Below are 14826 nucleotides of genomic sequence, written 5' to 3'. Positions count from 1 at the left end.
AGAAAGAAAGAAAGAAAGAAAGAAAGAAAGAAAGAAAGAAAGAAAGAAAGAAAGAAAGAAAGAAAGGAAATCAGAAGAGAAAAGTGCTCCAAAGTACCCAAGCTTTTTTTGTGGCTAGTATAAAAACCCATTCATTCATTCCTTCATTCACTATCTACTGTATACCTGGTTCTTTCCAAGCACCATATCAGACACGAATACAATGAGTGAGTAAGATGGACAGTCTGCCCTGGTCGAGTTTTCGGTCTGGAGCAATGAGGGAAAAGGGAAAACTGGGGAGGCCATGAAGGAAAGGGTCTGAGGGGCCTAATCTACCCGGGGTAGGGATAGAGGGGTTGTGTCCTCCCCACTGGTTTTGAGTCTCCTGCGAAAGCCAAGGGTTCCCAGGAGTCGTCCGTGTCCTGTGAGCAGCTTCTCTTCCACCGCAGCTACATATCGTCCACTATAACTCGGACCTGTACCCCAACAGCAGCACTGCCAGTAACAAGTCAGAGGGCCTCGCTGTCCTAGCTGTTCTCATGGAGGTAAGAGATGGCTAGAGGGATTTTAAAAAATTGGAGGCAGGATGGTACCAGACTCGGCATTTGGTCCATGAGTACCTGTCGGTTGGATGTTGTGGGGCTCACTCTCATTGTGGCTGTATCTTGCCTCTAGAGATTGAGGTATTCCCCCATAGGGTACCTTCGCTTTCGGCCTGGAGGCAGCACTTAGCTGGGTAGCAGAAATGGGCATGTCCTTTGGAACACTGGAAAAAATGAGCCCTAGTTGCATAAGGCTCAGAATAGCTTTATGAGCCCTATGCATAAAGCTCAGAATAGCCCAGCTGGATAGGACGTATCTATAGGGAGTTGGGGGATGGGGATCATTCAGTGCTGCCTCAGCAGGTGCCTGAATCCCTTACACAACTCCTGATATCCAAGTTCCATCCTTTCCTTAACCCCAGAAAATGGGAATGTTTCCTCATTTGCTTGCATGTTTTTCCCTAATAAGACAACATGTACCTCGTTTCTCAACATGCTTACTTGCCTGACTTGGCCTGCGTGAACTCAAGCTCCCTTAAGTTCTGGTTAAAGAACACGCTAGCTGCGGCCTTCAGGCTCACAGCCTGATAATCAGGAGCACAAGCTATATTCCTTGCCCTGGGACACGCAGGCCCCAGTGCCTTGATTGCTCAGCACCTTGCATCCTGAGATGCAAGAGGACAGGACCATCACCCCAAATCCCTAACAGCCCAGGGGCCTTTCACAATTGTCCTGGTAAAGTGCATCCTCCAGGGAGGATCTTGGCAATGGCAACTATGTACCCCTAGATGAGCCCTTTCGTGAGCAAAGGTCGAACAAGGCTCAGCCGGCAGAATTCTGTCCCAGTTCAACCTGCCCCGTCTCTGTTGCAGATGGGCTCCTTCAATCCATCTTATGACAAGATCTTCAGGCACCTTCAAGATGTAAGATACAAAGGTAAGGGGTCCTTGGATGCATACTCGCCCTCTGTTGGAGAAGGAGGTAGTCACTCCCATGTGACCTGAAGAAAAATGAATGCAGGGGGCAGTTTCATATTCTAGGCTCAGTCATAGGCCCAGCAGCACCTCTGCCATGGGGAGAAAGCCTGACACCATTTCTCCACCATGTCTCTCCAGGCCAAGAAGTGCTCATTCCAGGTTTCAGCATTGAAGAGCTGCTTCCTGAGAGGCCTGATGAGTACTATCGCTACAAAGGGTCCCTGACCACACCTCCTTGCCACCCCACCGTGCTCTGGACGGTTTTCCGGAACCCTGTGCAAATTTCCCAGGAGCAGGTAACTGTTGTGCCCTCCTGAGTCAGAGACCACGTGGCACCTCGGTCCCTGCTATCACCCAGCTCATAATCACCAACTTGGTTTCCTCACTTAGAGTTTCATTGACAGCTAAGCCAAACCTCTTCAAATATCGCAGGTGCCTGGAAGCACGGCAGAAATTACAGGCTGAGCTTCAAAAGTGGAGTTACCGACACCCACTGAATGTCAAGCTAAGAAAAGGAACCTGTCTCCACAGTTCCTTACAAACAAGTTGTTAAGCTGCATTTCCTAATATTTCCCTCAGTGGCTGGATGGTGTTTCCTCTGTGGCGGGAGAGAGCACGGTTCCTTTACAGGGCGGAATAAAGACGGAGCATTTAGATAGTGTAACAAACCAGAGGGCTGGGATTGCAGCAGTGAGTAAGCGGCGGTCTCTGCCCTCAAGAAGCTCATGGTCTAGTGCAAAACTGGGGGCACAGAATCCTCAGCAATCATCTCCGACCCTCGCATCTTACAGGTGATGAAAGTGAGGGGTAGACGGATGAGGGAGCTTGTGGGATTGCCCACTGGTTGGCCACAAAGCTAAGCCCCAAAGTCACACCGGAGTTCCTGGTCACTGCCCATCCCTCTGCTCCCCAGAAATTCATCAAGAAGAAAACTGGCTGTCCAGGAGACATGGCCGGGGCAGTGCCACACACGGGCTCCGGGCCCACCCTGCCCCTGGCCCCTTTTCCCGCATCCAGGAAGGCCCTCACTGTTGCTCCTTCTTTTTACTATGAGCTACTGATCTGAGTAATGTAGATAAATGGCAGCAGGTGGGCGGACAGGAATAAAGAAGTGATGAATCAAGAGATGAAATGTGTGGGGAAGCAGTAATACCCTAACCTAGAAACCACCTTGGAAACCGATTATATAATCTATGTGGGTATATGAAAATTCTGTGGAACCAGTTGTCAGAGGACCTGTGAAACTCTTGCCTCCTCCTTTTTGTTCCTTTTGATGAGACCATCAGAATAAGCCTAAGGCCCCTCTAACTTAGAGCTGGGTTCCAAATCGGGCCCATGAGAGGAATGCCGTGTCCGTGAGAGGCTGAGGAGTCCCTCCACCACCCAGCAGCTAAGAGCACTAACTTCCCTCCAAGCCTTGGGAGGAGGGGACAGACCAGCTCACCCGGTGCCCAGTCGACCAGACACCAGTAGGGGAGGGGAGCAGTTCTCTGGCTTTCCCACGGCTTTCTGATGTGCCTCCTGCCACGCCCCAGAGGTTTCTTCCCCAGTGAGGTCAGGCAAGAGAGCATCACTCTGCCCATGGGGTATGTTTCTGCTGCTCCCCTTGCAGCTGCTGGCTTTGGAGACTGCTCTGTACTACACACACGTGGATGACCCATCCCCCAGAGAAATGGTCAACAACTTCCGGCAGGTCCAGGAGTTTGAGGAGAGGCAGGTGTACATCTCTTTCCGGCAAGGTGAGAAGATTCGGTGTGTGGGGGGAGTGTGGTGCCAAGACACCCACTGAATGTGAAGTTGGGTGCCCTGCCCTTGGGCTTTGTCACTGATGCCCTTAGGAGGTGGGTTAGGAGCACTCTGGCTGCCAAGGGAACCAGGGTGTCTAAGAAGATACTGTGTGTGGGTTTACTGAGATCACTCTTCACAGCTCTTGACTTCCCTGAGCCTTTGCAGGGAAACACTAACCAGGGCCTCTAGGCGCCTGGACCAGAGCCTTCATTAAATCTGGGAGTCTCCCACAGATGGGGAAGAGAGGATGCTCTGGGGGACCTCTCTGCTCTGGAGAACTACCCTTCTCCTAAGACACATGATAGGACTGTTCTCATGAGATCAAACTCTAACTTCTTACCCTAGGCTTTCTTGGCATCAAGGCCCATCTTCAGCCTTGCCAGGTGATTCATAGCACTGCCAGCATCAGCAATGTGCAGGGAAGGTGCTTCGTAAGGCTTCAGAGAGTGGGCATAATCCACATTTGTAGCCACAGCAGCTCATGGTCTAATATGGCAGGAACCATCAGGCAAGAAAGCATCTGCATTCACTGCTCTTTTGTCTCATCTCCTTAAGCATGGGCACACAGGAACTATACTGAATGAAGCGTGAAGTTTGGTTTAGTCTTAATGCTATGAAAGCTCAGTTCTTCCTTTTAAATCTGTAACCATAACTCCCCAGAAGGACACTGAACATCTTTATTTGTTCAATACCTATGTCGATACTGTTGGAAGCCAGGGGTTCAGGGAAACACACCCACACCCTTCTTCGAACCTCCAAGTTCACTTTCTCACTGTAGATTCTTGACCTGCTCTCGATAAGGGAATGGCAAGTGGCCAGAAGCAGGGGTAGGTCTGTGAAAGTTCTACTTTATCCCCTTATATCACTTGTGACTGAACTAGGCCAGGTGATCGTATCCAAAGATGACCCCATTGACCCACCTATCCGAGAATCAGCTCTCCTGGTCTCACCTGGTGTACCTTTGTTGTTGTTGTTGTTGTTCCTTTCTTATTGTGTGAGATTATAACTACCACTGACTAAGCTTAGTTAAACATAGGAAGACTGTATTTCAAGGCCCTTGCCAGCAAGCTTTAGAAACATGCCCTTCTGAACAGACCCATACGTATGGTCAGAATTAGGTTCTTCTGTCAGTTACGGAATCAAGAACTGCCCAAGAATTTACCTTTTGTGCTCGCCTCTCCAGGTACCACTGGTTAAGGTAATTTCTCTCTTTTCCTCAGTTTCCAGGTCTGAAAACCCAATCTGTGAACAATGATCCTTCCTAAAAATTGAGAATGTATATGATGATGACTGTCAACTTCTTTTCTAGGAAATGCCTCAAATGTACAGAATTATCCCTTTGTGATCTCTTTTGGATATAAATTTATCTTTTCCTGTTCTTCAAAATGGAGTATGTAGTAGTCAAGGGTTAAATGGAAAATACTTCAACTCTTCAATAAAATAAAAAAACATAAAAACTCTACCTGGAGATAAAGGACTGGGCCCACATAGATAAGGCAGAATTTTGTTTGTGATTCAAAGATAGTAATCAGATCTCTTCTCTGGGCTGGTCTATACAAATCACCGGGGATACTGTAATAAATACTCCCCGTATAGTCAGAAGACCTAGGCTCAAGGCCTCAGTTTGTTTCCTCCCGGCTGTCTGATGTAAGCAAATCATGTCCCTTCTTTGGCCTTGGTTTCTTCAGCCATAAAATAATAGGTTGGGCTAGGTGAGCTAACATCCTTTCAGTGCTAACTAACACTTTATATGATTCTAAGCGGACACTAACGACTGCCTGTCCTCACTTTACATTGCAGGGACAGTGTTTGAGGACAGTTACAGAGGATCAGAAGAAACCATGCAGGAACTTGAGTCTGACATCCAAAAGTAACCTCCACTTGTAACAGTGGACTGTGGCATTGGGAATAATTAGCCATCTTCTTAGACTGGCTCAGCTCTAAGTTGGCACTCATGGAATGGGCAGTGTAGTTGGGCCTGCAGCAGAGCGCTTCAATAGACTTTCCTGGTCTAGCTGGGGAGCTTGAGGGGCCCCTCAGTAGAAGCCTGGAGACTAACTCCAAGTTTAGGACATCAGGATCAAAGCCCAAATGCAGGTTTGCCACTGCCTTTCCTGCATGGTTCACCCCGAACTGCTGTTCCGAGGAGGCCAGGCTGGGCCCAGCTCTCCCCTTGGAGTGAGACACCGTGGCAGTCCAAGGCAAACCTGTTCATTTGGAGGCTGATTATAGAAACTTGGCCAGAATTGTCCCCTCCTGCTCACTTCTCAAAGACACAGGCAGCTAACAAGGGCTGTTTCCCAAGGAGCAATGGGGAGGGCAGCCCCAAAGGAGTGAAGCTCCAAATCTCACCCCTCAGGGGCACCTGCATTCATGAGGGCCCTCTCACACCCACTTGGACGGGCCTCAGACTGTAACATGCCATTTCAGGTTTATGGGGTGAGCCCATTTGTCAGTGTGAACCTTGAGCAATTCAGACTCACGTATTTATACACTCTTCCACTGAGGCATGCTTGTAATTAGGGTATGATTGATTCAGGGTCTTCTCTGGAAGTTAACAGGAACTGTGGAGTTGGAGTATTTTTCCAGGAGAAAAGTAATGTAAAGGAAATCGTCCAGGAGAGAAAGTGCAAGGACTTTGAGATTAGGCTCTGAGGTTTAGCCAAATTGGAACAATTGGGACTGAATCATTTAGCCTGACCATGCTTTTTCCTCAACTGTGCTTAGAAAAGGAACGAAGAACTTGGTTTCTATCCTTAAGAGGTAGTAGTCTGTCCTGTAGCCATCAAAAAGAATGAAATCTTGACATTTGCAACGATGTGGATGAAGCTAGAGAGTATTTTGCTATGAGAAATAAGTCAGTCAGAGAAAGACAAATACCATATGATTTCACTCATATGTGGAATTTAAGAAACAAAACAGATGAACATAGGGGAAGGGAAGGAAAAATAAAATAAGATAAAAACAGAGAAGGAGGCAAACCATAAGAGATTCTTCACTCTAGGAAATAAACTGAGGGTTGCTGGAGAGGAGGTGGGTGGGTGATGGGGTAATTAGATGATGCATTAAGGAGGGCATCTGATGTAATGAGCACTGGGTTATATGCAACTGATGAATCACTAGATTCTACCCCTGAAACTAATAATATACTATATGTTAACTAAATTGAATTTAAATTAAAAATTTTAAAAAATAATAAATAAAATGCTGGAAAAAAAAAATTAGTACAGACTTAAGTAGTCAACTACGATTTAGCCCTAGCTCAGGGTTTCTCAACCTTGGTGCTACTGACATTTTGGGCTGGATTATTCTCACTGGGGAGCTGTCCTGTACATTGTAAAATTAGCAGCATCCCTAGCCTCTCCCCAGTAGATGCCCATAATATCCCCCCAATTCTGACTGCCAAAAATGTCTCCAGACATTGTCAAATGTCTCCAGGGCAGGAGAGGCAAAATTGAGAACCACTGCCCAGGGATTACACAAAGACTTTCCTAGGCTCAGACTGATTTTTTTTTTTTTCCACTCAGAGGATTCTGGAGTTTTCTGTCAAATGCCCTGGTCTTTATTCTATTACAGCATGACATTTTTTTTTTATTGCCTTTTAAAAACATTTTTACTTATTTATTAGAGAGAGAGGGAGGAGAGAGCACAAGTGGGGGAGCAGCAGAGGGAGAGAGACAAGCAGACTCCGCGCTGAGCGCGGAGCCCGACACGGGGCTCGATCCTACGACCGAGAGATCAGGATCTGAGCCAAAATCAAGAGTAGGACGCTCAACCGACTGAGCAATGCTGATACCTCTACAGCATGACATTTTCAATCTGGTGATGGTTACCCCGAAACCAAAAAGTTGTTGGATTATTAAGGTGGAGCAACTAAACTCAAGAGAAACCCTGTTTCCCACCTTCCTTTAGAATTTGAATATACCTTCTTTTTATATAATTGGGTACATCCAAGGCTAAGAGAAGTGGATGAGAGAGAACTATCTACCCTAAGGAGAACTATATAAACCACTTTATCAGGGGTCCAGATGCTTCTGAGGCAGCAACTTGCTTCAGAATCTCCTTATCATTTTTCTCCTTTGCTTTTGTACCATTTTTTTTTTTTTTTCCTCATGTGTGTTGTGTTTCTTGTTGCCTTTGGCTAAAATGCCCACTCTTTGTGGAGAGGTGAAACTCACATGAGGCACTTTTTTTTAGCTCTTAGAAAGTGCCTCTTCCAAGGGGCACAAATAGAAGACTTGAGCTAACAAGAGGACACAAGACTCATTGTCCTCAAGGAGGGATCCCAGAGAGGGGAACACACCCTGTGAGCAGACCAGACCTCACAAAAGTCAGATCCCTCTGGGAGAAAGGAGAAATATGGCAGAGGCAGATTTACAGACCAGGGGCCTGATTCTTGGTTCCTTCAAGTTGACCTCTTCCTAGCTAAACATACCAGCCCTGGGTCCTGATAGTGATGGGTCATAAAGGAAGAGCCTATCAAACTGTAATGCTAATGTTACCTAGCCCTATTTTTTTTTTAAAGATTTTATTTATTTATTCATGAGAGACAGAGAGAGAGAGGCAGAGGGAGAAGCAGGTTCCCAAGGAGCAGAGAGCCCGATGCGGGACTCGATCCCAGGACCCTGGGATCATGACCTGAGCCGAAGGCAGACACTTAACCATCTGAGCCACCCAGGCGCCCTACCTAGCCCTATTTTTAATATGCCAGGGCAAGGGAAACCTGAGGGACAAGGGGGAGCCAGAGAGTTTCTATAATCATGTCTGTAGTGGGCTTGCTCTGAGCAGCTGCATGTCACCGCCGCAGAGCCTGGAGCCAGCCGAGGCACACTTAGACAGGATCGCGGGACAGCAGACGGGTTGGGGGGGGCGGCGGCTTTCACCCACGGTACATCTGTGGAGTAGCACAATTAGAATCTGCTTGACCCTGTGGGACCTGGGTAGTTTTATAAAGCCTTTAAAAAGGAGAAAAGAAATCTTACAAAGCTAAGATGGCTAATTATCTACTTTCTGAGACTAGAATGTATCCTTTGTGGTTACTGACCTTGTGTTTCTAAAAGTTCTTATTTTTGAATGAAATCTATTAGATGGAAAGTATCATCAAGTCTGCCAAGGTATCCAAATGAAAGACCAGAGGAGTTCCCACCTTCAAATTCCCCTGGATACAGGGGTGGGGGTAGGAGCTGAATAGTCAGGAGCAATCATCAAATGTGCTAAGAAGTCCCTTCATCTAGTGCAATGTAATGGGCCACGTGTTTCCAGAGCACACCCCAACTCAGGCACTATGGGGAACAGAAAACCCCAGTGTGGATGTTCTCTGGCTCCTAAGAGCAAGCCTCTGGCACAGAGCAGACCAGGGGGGAAGTCAGCAAGCTGGACCTCCCCCTTGGTGAGGTGGCCCCAGCTGTCTTCCCAGCACTCTGCACCACCCCCCCGGACCCCGGCACTCATCCACACCACGTAGGGCCTCCCTTAGCATGGTACTGCTTTCTTCCATGCACACACGATTCCCTGCGCCTGGGATGCCCCTCACCTCTCCCACCTGGAAAATTCTTTCAAGACCCAGCTGTAATCATATCATTCCAGAAATCTTCCCTGTTCCCCTGAAGGTGACTTAGAATTTCCTTCAACGCAGCTGGAACAACTCGTTCATCTCTGTGACAGTTCTTAGCATACCACAGGGTAATGACTTACTGCCATACAGAAGAAGAGAATAAGTGTGTCTAGATTATCCACACGCGCTACCAGCCCCCTAAGGACAGGGACGGTTGGGATCTTTCTCTTGTGGCACGCATTGTGCCTGGTGCTCACTGCAGTTTGAAAGAATGTAACCCACCCCGTCTCCCTGCCCCTCCCCTCCCCAGGGTCTTCTCTGCCGAATGATTTGAACATAAGCCTGGCCAATTGTCACATTCTACTTTCAAGTTTTATTTTGCTTTGTTTTCCACTTGCCAGCAGCATTCAAATCAATCCATTTGTCTAAGAAACATTAAAGATCTGTCAAGGCTGCCAGTTTTTGAAGTCCCAGGAGGGAGTTGCCCTGGGAAGTTGTCAGGCTTTTTCTGTTGCTCTGGCTTGAAAGGAATTAAAGGCCCCAGTCCCACCACCTACCGTTCCTTCAGCACAGACAGCCTGAGCCTGGCCACGGAAGGGAGCTGAGAGTACTAAGCCTTAGTACTAAGCTCAGTAACCCACACCTACTGCTCCAGAATTTAGGCCCCTCAGAGCAACGCGGCTTTCTGTCCTGGGCCTGCAATCCTGCAATCTGGAAGGCAAAGCCCTCAGTCCCTATCATGGTTGTCGCAAACCAGCTCCCTCGTGTAATCTGGTGGTATCTCTTTGGCAGATTTGTAGAAATTATTTCTTTTTGGGATTCCCTAGTGCCAATAAGAAAAGCTCCCCAGTTAAGTATGTTCTCCAAAGATAGTTCTGTTCTGTGGTCACTGAGGGCAGCTTCCTTGCTTTTCTTACCAAAGCCTTCTCAAAGACGGGGCTAGCATCTTAGTTACTTCAGCCTATGATTTGTATAAAGCAGAATAATAAGAGCTTTTATCATCCAAAAGGGGATTTTATGTATTTAAACTATCAAATCGCTGCTAAACCAAAACTCCTCTTGTCTCTTTTATAAGACTGGAGACTGCTAAAGGCATAAACATATACATAAGATGTATACATATGTACGTCCATATATGTAACTATGTAAGATGTCGCTTACCCAAACAGTCCATACTTGAAAATAATATTTTGAAAGGAAAAGGATTATTTTCTGTTTGAATAAGTAGAATTGCAAATAGACCTTAAAAAATGCTAGAATTGTTCCAGGAGCTGCGAGCTGTGTAAATGCGGTGCTTGTTCCTTCCGCTGGGCTGTTGTGTGTGTGCACGTGAGGCTTCAGAAGACCTCAGAAGCAGTTAATGGGCATCCCTGGGTCCAGCAAGACAGCAGTGAAGATGCAGCTCCTGAGCTAGCGAGAACAGGTAGCAAGGCCCCTGTGGCAAGCGGCTTGCCTGTCTTCTCCGGGGATCTGTTAGGTTCTTCTGTATCTGTGTGATTTCCCTCTCTGTGTCAGACTGCCCTGTCTTTGCTCACCCTGGCCCGTACTGGAACACTTTATGGAGAGCAGGTAGCTCTCCCACGTCGGTGGGGCATGCACCCTCTTACCAACCAGCTCACAAGCCCCTTCACTGTGCTTTCATACTTGGCTCTTGTGGGCCATTGCTGTCAGTCAGCCTCTCTCTGTCGCTCCTGTCTCAGGGTTCTTCAGTGGGAACTGCCTGTCTTATTTGCCGATTAGTAACAAACCATTTCTTTGTTTAATCTGCAAATGAACGTCCCTGGCTGTGTCCCGCCCTCCATCATCCGTGTTGCCTATTCTCTACAACACTCCAGAGGCTCTGCTGTGATGCAGGCTTCGGCTTCTCTCTCTGGGCGCTACTGCTTCAGCTGCCCCAACGCCTATTCCTGTGCCCCCCCGAAGTCTCCCTGCCTTTCCCTCTCCTGTTAGTTAGCAGAATGGGACCCAAGCCCTGTGGACTGCATCGCTCTCTACAGAGAAGTCCTGCTTCCTTGATGGCTGGTGCCGTCTCAGCTCGCAAGGGGTGGCATCCCGATATCATCCTGCCCTGGGCTTCTTTAGGGGCAGAATTCTGATGAGGTGACACCCTCATTGCCACTCGTCTTCCATAGTGTCTCATGCTCTTCACTTGCTCAATCAAGCTGCTTTGTCTTTGCTGTATCAAAGTCTTGGCTGAAAGCATCTGTCCCAAACTCTGGGGCTTTCCTTGTCTTTGTGGCTGCTTGCTCATTTCATTATTTCCACAGAGAGGCAACTTAGGCCCTCACAAGTAGTCATCTAGGAGCCGGGAACCCTGCTTAGAGCCCTGGATTAAATTAGGCCGTTGTTTATAGGGCCTAATTCAGCCAAGGGCAGCCAGATTTCCCTCCAGATGAGCCACCAACCTGGGCCACGGGCTCTTGGGAAAAGTCCCATCCCTGGGGGCCTTGCTTCTGGAGACTTGGCTCTGCTCCCTGAGCTCCCCGGGGGCGCTTCCTCCAGCCTGAAGTGGGGCTGCTCAGCTGTCTGGGGGCCTGGGTAGCTCTCCAGATGTTTGAGGTGACTGTGAAAGCGACGACTTAGAAACTGTCCAGTTTGGATGGCTTAGCCAAGGGGTTAGGCTTACCAGTGGTCCTATGTGGCGAAAACTAGCTGGTACCACCAGCATCTGGAGCTTTAGGAACAAAGAACAAAAGTGTATTTCATCAAAAGGCTTGGAAAAGAAACCACAACTAGTTGCGGGGTTTTGGTTGTTATTTTTAAGATCTTAGAAGCCTTGGTTGCATCTGGGTACCTTAAAAAAAAAAAAAAAACCCAAATACCAAAATACAGTGTGCAGAGGCCACGGGCTATGCAGAGAACGCAGCATATGCTATACAAACACCAGATGCTCTCCCCAGGGGAGACTCCTATCCCGAGTGTCTCCCTAAGCCACACGCTTGTCCTTGTGTTCAGGTTACAAGAAGAGACCTGGGGCAGGGAATCAGACCATGGGAGCCACTCTGCCACTTGGGAGGCCAGGGGCTGCTGATGGTGGCCAGCAAGAGCCAAGAGAACAGGCCACCCTGTACTTTGTGGACAGCTCCTCTCCACAGCTGCTCTGCTTATCCTTACAACAGCCTGGGGCCACCTGCAGAAACCAGACCAGAGACTCCTAGGGGCCAGCCTCGGATGAGGGAGGCTGCACGTTCCATAGGAGATTGTGGAAGAGGATAGTAGGGAAAGGACACAGGGCTGAGGGCTCCAGGGGGATCAACTGGCCACACAGCCGAAAAAGGGGGTGAGCAAAACCTCATCCTGCAGTCTCTGGTCTGGTTCTCCAGGGTGTTACGTGCCCCCAGGTGTGAGTCCCTGGCTGTCTGCTGGCGTCTCACAACTGGTCAGGGCTCTCCCAGGGTCTGAGTCATCACAGTGGACTCTGTGGGCACAGGCTCTCCGGAGGATCAGGCTGGGTGGCCACTGTCTGCACAGCTCTGGCTTCCAGCATGAACTGGAATAAGCACTCATACTACATATGCACATACGTTAGAAGTTTCTACTGAGGTCAGAAAACCACCAGATGGGGGGTGGGAGGATGGGTTAGCCTGGTGGTGGGTATTGAGGAGGGCACATTCTGCATGGAGCACTGGGTGTTATGCACAAACAATGAATCATGGAACACTACATCTAAAACTAATGATGATATGTAGGGGATTAACATAAGAATAAAAAAATAAAAATAAATAAAAGACCCAAATCAAAAAAAAAAAAGAAAACCACCAGACAAGAGGGGATCTGTAACAGAGCCTTTCTTTAGATGGAGGACCTGACTGGGAGAATGGGGAGTAGTTTTAAGAACCTGGAAGAAGCATGCTGGGGTAACCCAGGGGGGGCTTCATGACTGGGTTCTTCTGTGTCACTCAAGAAGATGGGCTCACTCATGACCCAGGGGCTCACCAGGGAGGTGCCTAGGAGGCTGACTATGGGATTTTACCTCAGATAGCTGGCACTATTTCAGCCCCACTGAGGACTCCTAACTCATCCCAATAATAATGCTCTGAGAGAAGCCACAATCTCAGGGTTCTATACAGCAGAGAAGGGAGGGGGGTATGGAGGAGGGGTTTCTCCAGTTTGCCCAGTGGGGCCAAAGCAAAAACAGAACCAAATCATGACAACAAGACCGGATGGGGACAGGGCAGAAGTCTAGCGACAGGCTCCAACTAAGTCCTGCCAGCCCCAGCCAGCCAGAACCTGGCCGATTCCTTACCGATGAAGACGGGTAGGGATCCGAGAAGCACATAATAGCCTGCCCAAGTAGACTCTGATCCTTACCCTTCCTCATCTTCCACTTTAGCCATGTTGTACTAAAAACTGAAGTCTGGCCCTAGCAAAGAGACTGCTGTAATAAAGGAGAACTGGAGAGGGAGATCACAGTGTGAATTCCCAAGGTGCACAATTCCCTCTATACCATGGGGCACCCAGAAAATCTGCATAAGCCCTGTACTTCCAACCAGACAAAAGGTGGGGCTTCGCTCAACACACTGGGAAAATCCACCATGGTTTGACTTGGTTAATTTTCAATCTTTTCCTCTCCCCTTTGAAGTGCAAGACCTTACGTACGCAGGACTGAGTCTGGGTATGTGGCCTGCCGGCCTTGCATGCTGCAGCTGGGTGATTGCTGTGATTCTTGGTATGCTCTGGGCCTGTGATACTTCCAAGCCCATCCTCCCTGCTTCTCTGTGCTGTCACTCTGGCTGCTGGCCCTCTCCTTGCTGTGGGTCCTACCTTCAAATCACTCTACGATTCAAAGATGAACTGCCAATCAAATGCTTCCATAATGAAAGACCTAATCACTCTACAGCATGTGTACATTCAATGAGCCTAACCAAGACCTCTGTTGGCCATGCTGGGAGGCTGTTGCCTAAGAACAGGCCCAAGCCCAGTGTGGAGGTTGGGTGACTGGCTAGGTGATCTCGGCAGTGGGCCCCTCGTTGTTTTGGACTACTTAGGACTGTGCAATGGAGCTTGGGAGCAAAGCCGATAGAGGCTTCCCAGTGGGCCTTAACTCCAGCAAGCCAAGACAGAGTAAGTTCTTATTCTGTAGCCCAGGGTTTCTCCAAGAATGGTTCATGAACCATGTACATCAGCATCAGCTAGAGCTGTTTGCTTAAAATGCAGATTCCTGGGCCCCGCTCTAGACTGAATGAATCCGTGGTGCTCGGGCTCAAAAAAGTCTACATTTTAAACCAGCTCTTCAGATGATCCTGGTGCAAGTTTGCGAACCCTTGCTGGAGAATGACTACAGTTTGAAAATGGCTCTAAGTACTCCAGCCAGTTCTGCTAAGCCGAAGACCAGAACCCGAGAACAGAAATGGGGAAATTACATCCTTCTGTGGCAGATTACACAGCTGTCACTTGACTTCGCATCCAAGTGCCATGGGATGAGACGGATGCAAGGGAAGGGGGAGTGTAATGCATGTTCACTGCCTCTTCCCCAGGCATTATCCTTTCAGTGGTCCTGGCTGGCGTTCTTGGCATCTGTGTTGTCCTGGCAGTGTCCATTTGGCTCTTCAGAAGAAAGAAGAGGTGAGCTGGTTTTGGTTCAAAATGGCATTCGGGTAGCTTATTTGTCCATGAGGATTGATCTGTTTGGGAAGGCAGTCTGCAGAATGAAGAGCCCCCTGCACCTGTACCAACACTTATCCTAGGAGTGCTGTTTCCCAAACACCATGGCCCCCAGCCTCCTTTGCATGAGACACTGGATCATTATGCTCAGAGGTGGAGGTGTGTCCACCAGCCTGCTGCCATGGCTAACACCTTAAGACAAGTTTCTTGATTTGGGGATGGGGAGGTCCCATTTGCCTAAACATAAGCAGCAAGGCTGTCTTCTTTCTAACATCTTTACATCTGTTTTTTTGTCTCTGAATTCAAAAAGAAAAATGAAGGGAAATTTGATGTATCACTTCCATTAGCTATTAATGCCCTTTGCTCATGTTTTTATTGTCAT

General features: G+C 48.3%; 1 protein-coding gene across 8 annotated transcripts in view; it reads left to right on the top strand.

Moving 5' to 3' along the window:
- CA12 (carbonic anhydrase 12) overlaps positions 1 to 14826 on the top strand; it is a 57472-nt gene that overhangs the window by 39712 nt on the left and 2934 nt on the right. For 3 of the 8 annotated variants that reach the window (XM_021693952.1, XM_021693951.1, XM_021693950.1), the window contains 5 exons: positions 429 to 524; positions 1394 to 1457; positions 1637 to 1794; positions 3111 to 3237; positions 14070 to 14405. In XM_021693952.1, coding sequence (XP_021549627.1) covers positions 429 to 524; positions 1394 to 1457; positions 1637 to 1794; positions 3111 to 3237; positions 14070 to 14405 — 781 coding nt within the window. Of the gene's footprint in view, positions 1 to 428; positions 525 to 1393; positions 1458 to 1636; positions 1795 to 3110; positions 3238 to 13422; positions 13456 to 14069; positions 14406 to 14826 lie in introns of all 8 variants that reach the window. The other 5 variants (XM_044918159.1, XM_044918158.1, XM_021693954.2 and 2 more) reach the window with 2 other exon arrangements.

This window comes from Neomonachus schauinslandi, chromosome 9 (assembly GCF_002201575.2).
Source record: "Neomonachus schauinslandi chromosome 9, ASM220157v2, whole genome shotgun sequence".
Classification (NCBI taxonomy): domain Eukaryota; kingdom Metazoa; phylum Chordata; class Mammalia; order Carnivora; family Phocidae; genus Neomonachus; species Neomonachus schauinslandi.
The sequence above is the reverse complement of the archived record's forward strand: the minus strand, read 5'-3'. Positions and strand labels throughout refer to the sequence as shown.